Below are 17,025 nucleotides of genomic sequence, written 5' to 3' on the forward strand. Positions count from 1 at the left end.
TTTCTCCTCTCCGAGAATACAAACACAATCTCCTTAATAAAATTATTTAGGTCTCACCATTCGATTAAATATTTATACAGGTAGTTTAGGGAAAATGCAAAATTATCCTACGAAACCCATATAAAATGTGCGCTGCCTGTTTCTTTTATAGTCACGAAATATAATCACAATTTCAAGTTTAGCTTCCTTACAGTTTCCCGTTTTGAACTAAAACATTTAATATTCAAAACTTGTTCAATATTATTATTTTGATAGCCAATTAATTTTCACATCAATGCCATTTTTGTGCATTTGATAAAAAAAATACTGCAAAATATTTAATATTGATTCTCGCATAAAATTTTAAATTTTAACACATCATGTAAAAGCATTTCAGAACATTTCAATGTCAAATGACATTGAATTGAATGTTCAGCATTTAATTTCTCATGCCAATTTATGAGTATTATAATCAATTATAATTAATATGGTCTTTTCCGTGGTCTGATAGTGTACGAGAGCCAGCCTTGAACGTTAACAATGAAATAAAGAATCTTCCTATGAAATTTCAGGAGTTGAAATTCTTTCGAGCAAGGCTCAATTTCGCTCTTGGTGTATTGATTCTCTTACAGCGGCCGTGGTGATGTAACCACATTAAGACGACACTGCAACGGTCGCTTTGCGAATTGTTTAATTTAGAGCTTGCAGGGTCTGCGTTTATTAAATGTGATTTGGAGTATGAGACCACTTTATAGAAGAAGGATGCGGCTTTGTTCTCCAAACACGCAGACAATTGAAACATTTGTCTTTGATAAATTAAAAAAAAAAAAAAATTACTTCGGAAAATCACTAATAAAAATAAAATTAGTAATGAAAAAGAAGGGATAAATTTTTAAATATTTTAGAATGACAATCAAAAAGAAATTTAAGAGTGCAAAGACATATTTGTCTTTTGAAATCCTCTTAATCAATAAGATCACAATTAAAATAAATGCTTAATTAAAACAGTTGAGCTAAATTTCCCATTCGAGTTTATTTATTTCTTTAAATTTTAAATATTTAAGATTCAAGCAATCCATAAATTCAACTCTTTTGTATCTTTTGTAATTATAAATTGATATTTTAATGCTATTGAAATCAAAAATCTTTATATTTGAATTAAAAAAAATTACATGATTTACTGAACAATCAGAAATATTATAGCATCTAAATTATTCACAGACAAACTTTACAAAAGATGTTTGTTTTTCTTGGTCCAAAGAAAAGACTCTGTCCTCACATACTGTCTAACACCTGCTGCAGCTCGCGCTCCTTGGCCGCAATCTGCTCGTCAAAGATTTCGCTGAACCTCTGCCTGAGGGCAACGTTTTCATTGTCACCGGCCATTTCTTGCTGCTGCTGGCGCTGCTCGCGCATCGCGTGCAGTTCCTCGAGGTCTATACGCAGCCGCGCCGCCCTCAACTCGAGGTCGCGCGCCCCACGACCCTCCTTGGCGTCCAGCGGAACGGGCGACGAGGAGGGGGACATACTGTCCGGCTTGCTGAACATCTCCTTGGAGAACTGCGTGACCAATCCGGTGGAGGTGGAGGCGCCGCCCGTGTCCTGACTGGGCGCCAGACTGTCCTCCCCAGCAGACATCATCAGCCGGCTGCTCTCCTCGTCGTCCAGGTTAAGCACGTCAATGCCCTTGGTGTCATCCTCGTCAGAGTTGGAGTCGTCATCCGCGTCTGAGTCAGACACGGCCTCACCGAAGATGTCATGCTCGGCCAGGTTGGCCTCCTTGTGGCTCTTTTTGCTCCGCTTGCCTTCCTTCTCTTTGGGGGGCGTGTCCTCGACCTCAACCCCTGGTTCTGGAGGGCCCAGCAACTGGTCCTCACTGATGATCTCCCACTTGACATTGACGGCCTCGTTATCCACTCGCAGCAGCCGCTTCACCTCCTTCTCTATTTCAGGCGCCTCGACGTACTTTTTCTTCAGGGTTTTCCGGAATCTGCGTTTCCGGACGTTCTTCATGGGCGGCGTCACTCCGTGCGGCCACAGGTACTTCTTGTCCACCTTGTTGGGGTCCTTTTTCTTCTTGGGCGCCTCTTCCTCAGGAGGGGGCGGCGGTTCTTCCTCGGTGCTGCACACCAGCAGCTGGCAGATGTCGGCCGTTTTGTAGAAGTTCTTGTTGTCTATGGTCTTCAACGACTCCATGATGGTGGGCAGGTCCATAAGACGAGCGTGCAGCAACCAGTGGTCGAATCGCACCTCACCGTGCCGCATGTCCGGCTCCAGCTTGACGGTCAGACGCTCCTTCAGATTGTTGCTGCCGCTTCTAACCGCCTCCCGCAGGGCCTTGGCCGGCTCCGCAGGCAGCCGAAGGATGAACTGGTTCTCCAGTTCCACCGGCCCTTCTGTCACCGTTGAAATCATCTCTGCAGGCTCAACTTTCTTACTCATTTTTAATCCTACAAAATAAAAAAACAAAAATGTTATTTCCATAATAATTAAATAATGCTATCAAATATGTAATAAGAAATTAGAGAAATTATGTATGTCCAGTATTTTTGTTTTAATTTTCATAAAAAAATTTGTTTTTTACCTGCTGAATTTCAGCTAAAGAGATGATCTGTTATATGTATTTAATAAGTTTTGACTTCCATATCAATAACAAGGCCATAAAACCCGTGAAAAATTACAAAATTATGCCAAAGTTTGTAGTTATAAGCCGTGTCTTATTGGCCGTGGGCCGTGTCCGAGAGATTTCCAAGGATCTTTTATTATAAATGAAAGATCCTTGGAGATTTCTAAACAAAAACAACAGCTGCCATCAAGTGCACCAACAGTACGAAAATCCATTTTGAATCATTATAATACTGCCTTCATATGCAAGTAAATTGTTTTAAAATAATTTTTTGAATATAATTTAACTTTTGTTGAAATATTTTGTTGAAATAAACTGTTTATATAACAAAAGGAGCTAAAAATATGCTTCAGAAATATATTATTAAGTTGGTAACATTGCATCAAGTTTGCAAAGCCGTTTAAAAATCGTTGAAAACAGCAAAACGGCGGGCAACGGGTGTCACAAAAATCTGGCGTGCCAGAAATTCTCCAAATTAATCACGACTTCTGACAGATTCGCAGAGTTTTGGGCGCATTTTATGCATTTGCAGCATTTCGCCGAGGTGTAGATGTGAAAAGCACCGTCGAACATGCCTGGTGTCATCGAGACAGACGCAAAAGCCGATGCTCCCGGTAAGATCTGAATCGTCGATCATTGTTGCAATAATTTTATTTAGCTTGTCGGAATATTTTGGTACACATTGAAATGCACACAAAGGTCACTGAATCATTGGTGGGAATCTTAAGTATTTTTCTACAATTGATGAAAAATTCAAAGCCGTGAATTGCCTAAATTTTTGCAGGCAGTGTCTATAAAAATCCCTCAGCACACAGTGTTGCTCACTTTCCAATGTGCAAAGATTCAGGACGTTTTTTCCCGATTTTCCGACAAAATGAGTTTCATTGGCCACGTGAAGGTGTGCAGGATCATGTTTGACAGCAAAGCTAAATATTTTTCAGGCATCGTGCGTCCCAACATTGACAAATATGAAAACATGGACGAGATGCGTCTGCAGGACATGGCCTACCAGTACCTTTGCCACCTCGAGGAGTCTAAAAAGTAATATTTTCTATGTACTTACTTACTCAATACTAAAGCACATTAAAGGTGGCTGGAGTCCATACTGCAGATCAGTCTTCCACCTTCGACAGAATTAGAGGAAAACCTGCGCAACGGAGTGGTGCTTGCCAGGCTGGGACACCTGATTGCCCCGGAGGTGGTTTCGCTGAGCAAAATCTACGACATTGACCAGTCGAGATATGACAGATTTGGCCTCCAGTTTCGTCACACTGACAACATCAACAAATGGATTGCTTCCCTAGATGCCGTCAAGCTGCCCAGGGTTTGTATCAAACTTCCCCAAAATTACATTTTTCAATCTCATTTACATAATCAATCTGTTTTCAGACGTTTTTCCCAGAGACGACTGACGTTTACGACAAAAAGAACATGCCTAGGGTGATTTACTGCATTCACGCCTTGTCGACGCACCTTTTCCGACTTGGCAAAACACCAGCCATGGGCGACCTCTATGGAAAAGCATATTTCACTGGTATTTTTAACTATATTTATTTTGATTTTCTTTCAATATATTATTTTACAGATGCTGAAATTGATGTTATGAAGAAGGAGTTGGTTAAGGTTGGAGTTCAGATGCCGCTTTTCCAAAAGATTGGAGGATTGCTTGCCAATGAAATGCCCGTTGATAAGGCTGCCTTGCACTCGGCCATCATTGCCATCAACGAGACTCTAGATAAAAAAGTTTGCTTTTTCTAAAATGAATTTCAGTTTTTACAGATAATAAATTAATTTTAGGAAGGTGATAATTTCCTCCATGCTTTGAAAGCTTCTGTTGCCAAGCTCAAATGGGTAGTTGATGACCATATGGGCAAATACAAAGCAGTTATGGTTCAGGCTAAAAAGGACAAAACGGCAGTAGCACAGGACAAGGTAATGTTAATTGCAGCCATTCAAATCTCCTAAAAATCTGAAAATTTTCAGTCATTGAGTGATAGTTACACTGCTGATGTATATGATGAGCTGCTGACGCAAGCTGAGATCCAGGGATACATTAATTCTGTCAATAGTAACTATTTAACAAACAAATAATTTTTAAGTTTTATTTAAACAAATTTAGTTGCTGTTGCATGGAATGCTGTGTTGAAAGCTGTTGAGGATGGAGACGAAGGCGCACTGAAGTCAGCTTTGCGGGCTGTTCCGTTAGCACTGAAGGTCCGAGTTTTTTTTTTTAACTAGAATGGAAATCAGAAAAAAAATCTTGTTTTTAGGCTGTGGATGATAAATGCATTGGTCACTACATGAAGGACCTTCGCGGCATGGTAGAGAATAATGATCTCCAGGAAACACCGCCTGACTCTCTTCGCTGCCGACAAATCCTGCAAAATGTGATCACAGCTGGAAACAACATTGCTTTGCAATCAGCTCTTCGTAAGAACCAGATATTCAAGTTGAAAACTTGAAAGATAAACACATTTAATTTTTAGGTTTGGAAGCCATGTGGAATGTGAACAAAGCTCTGCGAAGTGGCACTCCAGTAGAAACTCTAAAGGCTCTGCAAAATCCAGCTCTTTCTCTGGACAATGTCATTCCCGAAGCTGCTCCTCTTTATCATTTTGAAATGAAAAATGATAGAAGCGACCTAGAGGTAAATTATAATCTAAATATTTAGCACCCATGCAAATTATTCATTATTATATTATAGCGTGACTTGACAATCAAGGAAATCCAGGGCTGCATTGATTTACTGACTAAAATTGCCTGCGTCACACTAGCAGTCGACAAGAACAACACCAAGGAAATGTGGAGAGCTCTAAAAAACCTTGGTGATATTTTTGATGTAAGCTACACCGTGCTAGTTATTGAAATTTGTTTAAATCTTTTTACAATTTTTAAGCTGGATGAATATTTTATCGATGACTATTGGAAAACGTTTTACGAAATGAGACAAAAGAAGTTGTTGGAGAAAAGCAGATGCCCTATGCTGACGTATTTTGACATCGACGACTGTGTGACCCAAGTACACCAAAAGATTGACATGCAAAATCAAAGTAAGTCAAAATTTTGTTTTTAAATTATTCTAACTTACAAATTTTGCCAGTGGTGGGCGCATTGCAAAAATTGAACCGAGCTGTGCTTAAGGACAACCAACGAGAGGTTTTCGGTGCACTTGAAATCCTGAGTTCTCAGATAGACCTTCCTGTGGAGGAGAAGAACTCTAGGCTGTACCTGCGGATTTTGCAGGCCATCCGAGAAGAGGAAGACAGAGAATCATCTGAACTGTGGCTTTCCGACGCAGAGGAGGCAATTCGAATGGCTGACGCAGAGTCACGAGAGGCTGAGCAGGGTAAGTTTATAGTTCTTACAATGTGAATAAATTTAGAAAATATAACTTATTTGTGTATAGCATGTGCTGTGGTGTAACCACAGGGACCTTTAATTATTGTATTGCAGAAGAAGAACTTTAATTGTACAAATCTTATAATTATGTAACCGCGCGCGTTAAGGCCATTTAGTATATTAACCAAAGCTGAGCACAACCCTTAAGTTCCCGCCCCGCGCGCCACGCCACCACCAAGAACTACGACCGCCGCGCTCAGGGCGCCACCTGAGTGCCCAAGCAGACGCTTCCTGGACTCGACTGAGTGTGGTTGTAATGGTTTCCCTTCCCGCTTTAAAAGGTATTGCTTGGCGCCCACGCTATATAAATTCCGAACTGAATATCCCTTTAAATCAGCTTAATCCGTTCACTAATTCAGCCCGAACTTTAAAACTCAGCATTAGACTATTAAATCTAATAGTAATTCCGCATTAGTTTGGCCAATTATTGTTTAGTATTAAGAATAATAAACCATCACTTTATTTGTTATTGTTAATTAACTTGTTTACTTGAAATATCAATTAACCCTTTTTAGTTAGAGCACAAAGATAAAAGAGTAAAAGCATTAAAGGCCAATTAGAATTAAAGCCAATTTCCATGAGGCCGCCAAGTTAAGTCAATAATTAATTAAGAAGCACGTTCGAGTCCGGGAAAGTCTCCAGCTCTGCGCAAAGTGAGAACTTCGGGGAAAAGTCCTGTCGAGAGTCACGACAGATTTGGTGTCAGGTGTGGGGTGTGTTTTTTTTTCTCCAAATAAACGCACCCTTTGGAACGTCCCGCGCACCCTGGCCAGCCCAGAGAGCACGGTACTCTCCCGTACCCTGTTTTCGCCGAAGTTCTGAGGATCCGAGACCGACCGTGACAAGCCTGGTGCCATCGACAAGAAGCGACCGCTGGATCGAGGTGCACCGAAAGTTAAAAGAGGCTGACGGAAGGAGAGCGCCTTAAGAAGCACCTTGCCGATTTTGTTCACGGGAAAACACAGGCACACTGCTGTAGAGCGCGACCAAGAAAAACGCAGAGCTGTTAATTTAAGGTATCCCTTTTAAGTTGTAATGGATCCTATTATTTGAGTGGGTAGAGTGCTTTTTGTAAATATCAGCCTTAAGGGCGTTTTGCAAAGTTGCACTTCATGCCAAAAAGGAACTCGGAAATTGAAAGTTAAAAGTAATCAGCAAAGTTGGGTTAAAAACGCGAAAAGTTTAATTAGAGATTGGGTGATAATCCTCTAATTGAGAGAAATTTTTTTTACAAAGAAACAAATAAAATGGTCCATTGCTAAATTTTATTGTTGTGGCTCAATTTTTATAAATAAGCGAATAAATTTAAGAAATTTTGTAATATTGTACTCACCAATTTGACCATGGAACCTCTCACCTCGTCCGAGTTGGTCAACAGAGATGTCCAACCAGAAGACCCACAGTCCATCGCCATTCGAGCCCATGTCTACCAGTTGATTGGCATCTACAAAGCAGATGGCAGCCTGTCCTTGAAGAACTTCATCCACAGTGTTGAGCGGGTGAAAATCGCCTTTCCACACACCCAAGATGCAGAGCTTGTCCGCCTTGCTGTCAGCAACACTGAAGGCGATGTGTTCCGGTTCGCCAGCAAGCTCAACTTGGACGCCCTCTCACTCCAAGACCTGAAGAAGGCGTTGGCGTCCGAGTTTGAGCAGCCACCCAGCTACTCCGAGGCCAAAGATGCATTTGATGGCCTGGAACAAGGCAGCAATGAGTCAGTCGTCCAGTTCTACCGCCGACTTGTCAATGCAGGGGAGGTGCTCCTCAGTGCCCTGCTCGAACGAACCAAGTACAAGGAGGAAACACGACGGTTCTTCCTGGAGGAGGAACTGAAGCACCGATTCTTTGAGGGGCTCCGCACCGAGTTTCAGCAAGCAATTGTTTATTCAAATTCAAATCACCTTTCCAGCATGAGAGAAATTGCAGAAAATCAAGAGCACTTCTTGCGGCGAACCAAGCTCAGGCGTGAGCGTGAGGAGCAAGCTCAAGCAGCTGAGGATGAAAAATTGCAGCAGCAGCAGCAGCAGCTCTTGGGATACATTCGCCAGCTGAAGGATGCTGTCTTTGGTGCCCCCAACCACCAGAGCACTCTCATGCAAACCACCAGCAGTGTGGTGACGTCCAATATGTGGCAGAGCAATCCAGCAGCACCGTCAGTCTGCCCCGTTCAGCCTCCGAGTGCGACCATCACCTCAGTGTGTGGCTCCACGGTGGGAGCTACACTGCCGATCACCAACGGCCACCCTCCAGCAACCAAGGAAAGCCTGCAAGAAAAGAAATGTTACAAGTGTAAACAGAAGGGACACATGGCGAGGAACTGCCCAAACGTGCCTTGCCAGCTGTGTTCCAGGAAAGGACACCGCTTTGGCCGGTGCCCCGAGCAAATTTGCACATTCTGCTCAGCCCGAGGGCACCCGGCCAAGAGATGTCCAATCCAGAGGGCTTTGAGAGGCAACAATGGTGCAGCCTCACTCACCTCTTAGCCTTCGTCAAGCTTGTCGTGAATGTCCGCCACTGCCGAGCAACTCGATGGGCTCCCTCCATCGGAAACCAAAGAAAGGCTCCAGTGTGCTCGGATGCCAACCTCGAGCAACCCCAAGGTCCAAGTAGAGTCATCTCATCCCACCAGAAGAGAAGACCGACGCAAGAGTCTTGTCGGGAGGCCGTAAAAGCTTCTTGACGAGCAAGAGATATCCTGAAAGAATGTGAAAATTAGTATGTGTGAATTTTTAATTTTAAGGCAACATGTAATTAAAATTAAGAGTGAATTTTAAAAGTAAATGAAAATTAATTAAATATTTTTTTTAAAATGATAAAATGTTTTAAAAGTAAATGAGCCACAGCAAAAGTTAAAATTTCCCCAATTATAAATTAAGAGTTCAAATATAAAATGTCAAAAAGTTACAAGTTAAAAAGGAAAACAAGATTGTTAAATTTAACACAGTTGAATTTTGACCAGAAAAAAAATTTGAGAATTGATTGTGTAAAATTGTGTTTTGTATGGTTAACTTGCAATTCTGGGCCACTTTCAATTCTGGGCCATCAAAATGAGTTTTTCTTGAGAAAGCACAAAACTTGGGGATGGTAACTGTTGTTTTGCAATGTGCAGTGGTTCCTTACATTATCTATTGTTGTTTTTTACAATAACTCCCCTAATTATATAAAAAATTATGTAGTAAACATTTAAAAGAAATGGCAAGTTTAGAGCAATGGATATTTGCAAAATTTTCGCATCCAATGTTTTATATTAATAAATTAAATTTTTTTAGTTAAAAGCTTTTTGATTAATCTTTTGATCATTCAATCTTCAAAATCAGTCAAATTTCACAGCGATTCGTGTATAAAATATTTAATAATTACTTGTTTTTTCTCAGGTGGGGGCCCAGAATTGTGAGGGATACTTTCAATTCTGGACCATTTAGTTCACTACATAGGGTTCATAGAAGGGCGGCCCAGAATTGTGAGTTTTACTTTCAATTCTGGGCCATTTGTTTTATCATGTAAAAAAGACGGTCCAGAATTGAAAGTAAGTGGCCCAGAGTTGTGAGTGCCACTTTCAATTCTGGGCCCTTTGTTTTTATCACAAGATGGTCCAGAATTAAAAGGAAGTGTGGCCAGAAATGAAAGTTAGTGGCCCAGAATCAAAAGTCACAAGGATATCGAAATTCTTAATTTATTCCAATAATCTGATAATTGTAATTAATTGCATATTCAGAAATGGTTTAAATAAAGGTAATCCCTGTTATTTGTATACAACCACATTCCCCTCTGTTGTAAATATTTAGAAAATTGCCAATTTGAAAAAAGTGGCCCAGAATTGCAAGTCAACCATAATTTTAATTTAAGGAGGACAGTATTATGATTTCAAAAATTATGTTTAACTTTAAATGCAAGGAATTAAGTTAGGCCAGCATAATTTAAGAAAAGTAGAGTAAATTTAAAATAAGAATTGTTTTGAAATTATGTTTACGTTGTGAGATAAGAGTGCTTACAAATCGCGACACTTAAATCTAAGCGGTGTTTTAAAATTGTTGTCAAAATGTTAGAATAATTAAATGTGCGAATAGTTCAAGCTCACCTCCTACATTCGTCGGCACTGTCGGCAAGCGAAATCGTGTCGAAAATCATCGCCGCATCGACGAGTGCAGTTCTCTCATCGCCAATTTGTTTATGTTTTGTTTTGGTACCTTTCCTCCTCCCTCCACCGCACAGCTGTTCGCTGCCCTGTGCGTGGCGTCACGCCTCCCGCAGGAGCGAGCAGGCAAGAAGACGAGGAAGAAAGAAAACGCACGGATTTAGGCAACACGCTCGCACAAATGTAGCGCGGGTTGCTTACCACCTTCCAGGAACAAAATTTAAAATTTTCGAAAATTGTAATTAAAATGTAAGTTCACTGTTTGCGAAACATATTTGTCTATGAATCTGTCCGAACAAAGAGCAAAGGTCACAGATGCCGAGTTGCTGATTTGAGGGCAACCTGGATGACGCGCGCGCTGAGAACTTCAATCAAACTTTATCAAACTTTATCCCAGCAACTGGAGGACATGGATGTGAAAATTGGTCTGCTTGTGCAAAACAGAATTTCCCTACATGTGAGTAATCTATTTCCTTAACTGTACCCCTATGTTATTTTTTTTTAATTTATGCTAGGATGTGCAAGCCCACCATTCCCAAATGTCCGATCTTGCACGAGGCCCAAAGTCCTCAATGTCGGATCAGCCGTCAGTGGGGTGCAGCTTTTTGGGAGGCAAAGGACTCAAGTCCCTGACCAAGGAGGGCAGGCACCTGCTTGAAGGATACCAAAACCTTTTCTACCTGCTGCAAACGCAGCCTCGATATTTGTCCAAGTTGTTATTTTGCTTGCCGCAGAGCAAGTCCATGCATTTCCTTCAAGACGTAATTTTCTCCCTTTTCAACTTTGGCTCCAGTAAGAGGGATGAGTACATGTTGTTGAATCTTCTGAAAACGGCACTTGAGGAGGAAATCAAGTATGATAAATAAAATTAATTTCCAAATTAAGTTCTCAAGTAAATTGTTTCAAACTAGATGTAAATTCAAGGAGCCTGTGGACATTCTCAAAGTATACCCTCAAGTCTTGAAAATCGCCGTCAACTTTTCTCGTCAGCACTCTGGGCAAAATGCGCTGCGTGAAATTTTGGGTCCTCTCATTCAAAGAGTGGTCAACGACAAAAGCACAGTTTTTGAAACAAATCCTATTGAGATTTACAACAGCTGGATCAACAAAATGGAAATGACCACAGGCGCAGCCAGGTAAATAAAACTGAAGCAGTGAAATTTGTCTTTTATTTATTTTGTCGTAATTAGTGATCTGCCTCGAAACGTGACTGTTGCCGAAGCATTGGCACACGAAGAAGTACAAAAGCGCCTTCAAAAAGGCATTCAAAGTCTGCAGGAAACAGTGCGTCTCTTTCTTGAGCGAATTTGTGAGGAGCGCGAGCAGCTTCCTTACAGTTTGTTGCACACGGCTCGCACTCTACACAACGCCCTTGCTCAAAGGTTCCCAGGTTTTCCCGAAAAAGATCTTTTGAAGGTACAGACTTGCAATGTTTAAAACTAGCATCCAATTTTTCAACTTAAAACTGCAGGTTATTGGACACGTTGTTTATTACCATTTCATTAATGCTGCCATTGTGGCCCCTGATGCCTACGATGTTGTCACCCTGCCTGCAGACAAAACCCTCACTGCAGATCAGAGGAACAATTTAGCTAGCATTGCCAAAATCCTTCAGTATGCAGCTTCCAAGAAAGGGGTATCTATTTAATCAGGCTAAAGTTAAGTTTGTTAAATTTTTATGCACTTTCAGTTTGGTGAAGAGTCGTCGCACTTGAAAGTTCTCAACCCTTTCATCATACAGTGTCACGAAAAGTTCAAAAAATTCCTCACTCGCTGCTGCCAAGTAGAAGACCTTGAAGAACACTTTGGAGTTCATGCCTACTCGGAGGCCACCATGATTGTCAAGCCTACCATTTTAATATCGCTGCAGGTCGGTCTAGAATTTTTTTGGTAGAAAATACGCATTTACTTGCAAAATAAATTTTGAATTAGGAACTCTGGGACACGCATCAGTTAGTTTTGCAGTATGAGGATGACATTGCGCCTAAACAATCTGATCCGTTGCATTCTATCCTTGAAGGCCTGGGTCCTTTGACTTCTGTACGCAAGTTGCTAGGAGGTATTTTACTCTTGTGTACAAAAAACAATTGAATTTTAAATTACTCATAATTCAGGGAGCTCCACTGACTCCTTGCTTCCGAAGGGAGACATAACCTTGACGCTGTCCAACAGTAAACTTGAGGTGCTCACAGAGCAGATGTCAAATGGAAAGCAAGAGCCAAATCAAAGTCAAATGTTCATTATGTAAATAATTTTTTATATGTGGAAAAAGCGTTAAAAAAATTTATTTCAGGGCAAAAGAACTGCTTGTGGCGTTGCTTCCGTTCCTCAAAGGTTCATCTTTGACGGAAGCTCTGGATGCACAGGAGCTGCCGGGCCAAAATGAACAATTTCTCAAGCAGCAGAATTCTATCCACTCACAGCAGTCAGGAAACAATTCAAAGTATGTTTATGTTATTTTCAATGAGCACTAAATAAAAGTGCGTTTGCAGTTTGCATCTGAGTAAGAGGCGCCTTCAACTCTGGCTTGGCAAATTGGAACAACAGGGGCTGGTGTCCTCTGAAAACGACTACCAGCAACTTCTTTCCTCCGTGGCCAAAGACATTATCAACAGAGGCCAATATTGCCAGGCTAGGCGCAACGTAAGGAGTGATTCATGATCATGTAGAAAATCATCAATTCAAATATTTGCAGGAAATGGTCCTTTTAAAAAACACCATCAGCAGTTTGGAGCAGAAAAATCAGTGGTACCAAAAACAAGTCGAATTTTACAACAAGTACATTGAAACTTGCCTGGCAAGCCTGGACAGTGGAAAGAAGTTAGTTTTCATTTTTCAACATGTTATTTTATAATTCTTGCTCTCTAATTTATTAGAAGGGTCCACACTCTGCGCCTCTCAGGGCAGCACCCAGGCAAGGCCAAGACGCAGAAGGTACTTAAGTACACTGCAGCCCAGCTGCACGCAAAAGGAGTGCTGCACCAAATGCAGGGTCTGCCGTCTAACCAATTCAAGAGCGTCCAATTTGAAATCTCACCCTCCGAGTCTGTGGGAGTTTTCCTCGTCAAAGGATGTTTCATGGGCATACCCATGGACAGTGCAGAAATCGACATTCAGGTATCCTTCGGAAAAATATTCTCAAATTTCAAATAATGTTTGTTTTTTATTTTTTGGTAGGAGTTGCTGCAGCTTCAGTACGAGGGCAAGGCGATCATGGATATGTTTGGAAAAGCAAAGGTCAATGTTAACCTGCTGCTCTTCCTGCTGAACAAGAAGTTCTATGGAAAAAGTTAAAAATTTACCAATATATGTATTTTGGGAAACTCGTCGCTTGCTGCATTCCTTTCTAGTAGATGATTGAAAAGTGAACTAACCTGACTTTTTACTTCACTTAACTTGCATTCTCTAAGTCTTCATGTGATTTTCAATTTCCTAGCTTCTTTACTTGTTTCTATTGTGTAGTGAAAGAATTACCGAATAATATTAAAAATAAAACTCTTGTTTATCATGATGTACAGTGGCATTTAATTAATGAATTTTTTTACCTTTTATACACTTTTAAAATTTGTATTAATTTTTTCATTTAACTTTGTAAATGAAAATTGAGAACAGGAGCTTAATAAAAATTAAAATTTTAATTCCATGCACCCTTCATAGCGCTTTCAATCTCAATAACATGAATTGTGGTAACGGGTCATTAGTTTGGTTAGTTACCATTTTTTTTAAATGTACATAAATTTTTAATCTAATTTGAAAATCATATAAATAAGAAAAACCAAATTAATTGTGGATATATTTTACAATCTTTTAAAATTTGAAAAATTTACCACCTATATAATAAAACTTCGTAAAACTCCAATAATAAGAAAAGTCTTATTATTTGTATTTGTACGTTGTTGTTGGCGCCACCAATGGGCTAAAAAGAAAAACACAGCAGCTGAAGTCATTATAAAGTATTATTTTTTAACGTTTAAAATTTTAATAACTTAAATTTTGATTAAAATTAATGAAAAACTACTTATGATTTTATTACGCGTATTAGTAAATAATGTTGTTCTATTAAGCTCAGAAAAACCAAACTTAAAAATATTCGTAGGTCACTTGACTCGATTTAAATGCCCGCAACCGTTGGTCACGTGATCATTTTAGAGAGCTGTGATTGGCCCGCGGATTAGTTCATTAGTGCGGCAAGTTGCATTGTTGAAGGAGAGAAACCGTTGGAACGAACGTCGTGCTAAAAGAAAGTCGCAAGAATCTTCGAAAATTACTGGAAAAAAGCCATTTTTCGTGGAAAATCGGACTAGTTGTCGATATCTGCGGCAATATTACAGCTAGCAGCTCACTTTTTTTGTCGTTTCTTGTCGAAAAAACAGCCAAAAAGAATGGCAGAAAACGCAAGGCCTGTTCGCGTCACTCGCCGCAACTTCCAAGTGAGTATTTTCAAATTCATGAATTAAATTTAGTTGATTTTCTAATTTTTTCGTATTTGACTCGTCGGCCGACAATGCCGGCTGCGATTTATGCACCGGAAACCGGAATTCCCTTCGGTAGAACTCCATTCTGACCATTCTTCCAACGGCCATTTCACGAATTCTTTGCATGTTCAAACTTGTTTGAAAAGTGCGAAGAATTCTTGCTCACATTCCCGTTCTGTTACAGTCGTCGGGTTTGCTGAAGGAAAATGTCTTGGCGAAGGACGCCGTCACCCGCAAAGTTGCACCTTTGCAACATGTGCGCAGCACCCTGGGCGAGATCAGCAACAAGGCCACCGTCCAAATGGTTACCATCGGCAAGGGAGGAGGCCTTACCCTGAACAAACCAAACGCCAATCTCAAGGAAAATGCCCCACTGGCTAAGCCAAAGTATTATTTTAGTAATCATAGTTTTTTCTAATTTTCTAAAATTGAAACTTCTAAACCAGGCTGACCCTGGCTAGCAAGGCCACGTCAAAACCAGTCGCTGAGCAGAAACCCGCTGGTCTGAGTGTGAGGGAAAAACCAGCCGCAGCTAAACCAGGCATCCTGCGCCGCGTCACTAACATCATGACCAACCAGGCCGTCCCTCAGACCAAACCCAAGGTGTCTTTGGCTGCTCCCAAGCCTGTGGTCAGGGTCAAGCCTAGCATTCTGCAGGTTAAGCCTAAAGAGGAGGCCCCTAAAGTGGAAAGTACGAAGAACAAGCCTGACTTCAGTGGCTTCTCGAACGAGCAAATCAAACAACTGGAAAAGCTGGACACAAGGGACAGAGACAATGCCCAGAATGCGGCTGATTATGTGGGGGACATCTACTCATACTTGAGAGAACTTGAGGTTTGTTATAAAAATAAAAAAATGAATTATAATTAGACCATAATTATGTATTTTATTTTGATCAGGTTACCTACAGTGTCCCCATGGGCTACATAAAGCAGTGCAAACAAATGACGTTCCACATGCGAGCTGTGTTGATTGACTGGATTGTTGGTGTGCACCGCCAGTTCAAACTCACCCCTGAGACCCTATACCTGACTGTTGCCATTTTTGACCGCTACATGCCGGTGCGTTCAAGTCTCTTATTTATTATTAGAAAATATCAACTAATAATTTTTTCCGATAGACTGCACTGGCAACTCCAAAGTCACAGCTGCAACTTGTTGGAGTGACCTGCCTGCTGCTCGCTGCCAAGTACGAGGAGATCATGTGCCCGACCATTGGTGACTGCGTCTACGTGACTGACAACACTTACAACAAAAAGCAGGTGGCTGACATGGAAATGAAGATCCTGTCCGCTCTCAACTTCAACATCGGCCGGCCGCTGCCTCTGCACTTCTTGCGGCGCTTCACCAAAACCTCTGACGCCACCTACGAGGACCACTGCACGGCCAAGTATTTCATGGAGCTGCTGTTGGTGCGGCACGAGTTGTGCCATGTGGCACCCTCCCTGCAGGCGGCTGCCGCCCTCTGCCTCTCCCTCCTGCTCAACTCGGAGGAGGAACAACCCACCCTTGCCCAAATGTGGACCCCCACCCTCCATTTCTTCTCGGCATACAGTTTCGCTGAGGTTGAGGCGGCCGTCAAGTTGGTGGCAGCTGTCGTAGTCAAGGGTCACACTTCTTCCCTTACGGTGAGATCCTCTTCAGCCAAATTTTGAATAAGATTTTATTTATTTTTTTTTTTTTTTCAGGCTGTGCGCAAGAAGTATTCTACCAAAAGCCAGGCTGAGATAAGCCAGTTTGTCGAAGGCAAACTGGAAATGATCAAGTCACTCATTCAGTGAATGCTGATATCCTTGTTGCTTTTTCTAAGTGATGCTCTTTAATGTTAACTTTTTCTTTGACTTCATGAAAAGTAAGCAAATGTTATGAGCTGCATTACAATTCATTTTTTTATGTACATAATATTTTGACCCCCCCCCTGTAATCAATTGTTTTATTGTATTTATAATACTACCATGCATTTTGTAAAACATGACCAGAGCCGTGGCAATTATATTATGTAAGTCGCGCTTCTGTGACTGTTCTATTTTGTGTCAATTTTATTTTGTAACTTGCCCCCACCATTGAACTACTATTGCTAAGATTGTAAATAGCTCGAGATGAACCAGACTGGGTTTAAGTATTTTTGCACCGAAATTGTAAATAGCGCTGCAACATTGTATTTTATAATCCTTAAACGTGCACCAGACATTATGTCGGTAAAAATGACACGTAACTCGATTGGATGTTGCCTACTTAAACTAAAAACTACTATTGATAACAGTAATAAACTTTGATCACTTGATTAACATCAGGATGTTCTAAAGAAATATAAAAATAAATAAAAAAATAAATAAATTTGAAAATTACATAAAACTAAATGGAAGAGTTATTTCATTTGGAATTCAATTAAAGGCATTTTCTTGACTGTTG

The 17,025-nt window shown here is 40.8% G+C and overlaps 4 protein-coding genes across 6 annotated transcripts; 3 read left to right on the plus strand and 1 right to left on the minus strand.

The window, feature by feature from the left end:
* Positions 1–993: 993 nt before the first annotated feature.
* LOC132196253 (transcription initiation factor TFIID subunit 7-like) lies at positions 994–10,239 on the minus strand. Its single transcript, XM_059618771.1, has 5 exons — positions 10,083–10,239; positions 8,481–8,699; positions 7,906–8,268; positions 2,564–7,698; positions 994–2,429 (listed from the first exon to the last, which is right to left on the minus strand). The coding sequence occupies exon 5, from the start codon at positions 2,419–2,421 to the stop codon at positions 1,255–1,257; it is 1,167 nt and encodes a 388-aa protein (XP_059474754.1). The 5' UTR covers positions 2,422–2,429; positions 2,564–7,698; positions 7,906–8,268; positions 8,481–8,699; positions 10,083–10,239; the 3' UTR covers positions 994–1,254.
* Positions 3,025–6,480, plus strand: LOC132196251 (ras GTPase-activating-like protein IQGAP1). Of its 2 annotated transcripts, XM_059618768.1 has the most exons (14): positions 3,025–3,219; positions 3,547–3,646; positions 3,695–3,929; positions 3,995–4,139; positions 4,191–4,348; positions 4,403–4,537; positions 4,589–4,673; positions 4,725–4,819; positions 4,876–5,035; positions 5,092–5,252; positions 5,310–5,444; positions 5,502–5,655; positions 5,706–5,951; positions 6,012–6,480. In XM_059618768.1, exons 1-14 carry the CDS (start codon positions 3,177–3,179, stop codon positions 6,026–6,028), a joined length of 1,869 nt encoding a protein of 622 aa, XP_059474751.1. In that variant the 5' UTR covers positions 3,025–3,176; the 3' UTR covers positions 6,029–6,480. The 2 variants fall into 2 exon arrangements, with proteins under 2 accessions (XP_059474751.1, XP_059474750.1); XM_059618767.1 differs by lacking the exon at positions 3,025–3,219 and having other exon boundaries at positions 3,384–3,646.
* Positions 10,233–13,650, plus strand: LOC132196250 (ras GTPase-activating-like protein IQGAP1). Of its 2 annotated transcripts, none has more exons than XM_059618765.1 (14): positions 10,233–10,388; positions 10,441–10,596; positions 10,655–10,992; positions 11,051–11,275; positions 11,330–11,555; positions 11,611–11,775; positions 11,830–12,009; positions 12,072–12,198; positions 12,254–12,383; positions 12,433–12,582; positions 12,632–12,782; positions 12,835–12,959; positions 13,016–13,256; positions 13,317–13,650. In XM_059618765.1, the coding sequence occupies exons 2-14, from the start codon at positions 10,486–10,488 to the stop codon at positions 13,431–13,433; spliced, it is 2,286 nt and encodes a 761-aa protein (XP_059474748.1). In that variant the 5' UTR covers positions 10,233–10,388; positions 10,441–10,485; the 3' UTR covers positions 13,434–13,650. The 2 variants fall into 2 exon arrangements, with proteins under 2 accessions (XP_059474748.1, XP_059474749.1); XM_059618766.1 differs by having other exon boundaries at positions 10,264–10,388; positions 10,448–10,596.
* Positions 13,651–14,315: 665 nt separating this feature from the next.
* LOC132196252 (G2/mitotic-specific cyclin-B2-like) lies at positions 14,316–16,949 on the plus strand. The gene is made up of 6 exons (XM_059618770.1): positions 14,316–14,569; positions 14,799–15,001; positions 15,061–15,448; positions 15,514–15,675; positions 15,735–16,241; positions 16,302–16,949. The coding sequence occupies exons 1-6, from the start codon at positions 14,522–14,524 to the stop codon at positions 16,392–16,394; spliced, it is 1,401 nt and encodes a 466-aa protein (XP_059474753.1). The 5' UTR covers positions 14,316–14,521; the 3' UTR covers positions 16,395–16,949.
* The last annotated feature ends 76 nt before the right edge of the window (positions 16,950–17,025 follow it).

Source organism: Neocloeon triangulifer, unplaced genomic scaffold (genome assembly GCF_031216515.1).
Source record: "Neocloeon triangulifer isolate White Clay Creek 2 clone unplaced genomic scaffold, ASM3121651v1 ptg000011l, whole genome shotgun sequence".
Classification (NCBI taxonomy): Eukaryota; Metazoa; Arthropoda; class Insecta; order Ephemeroptera; family Baetidae; genus Neocloeon; species Neocloeon triangulifer.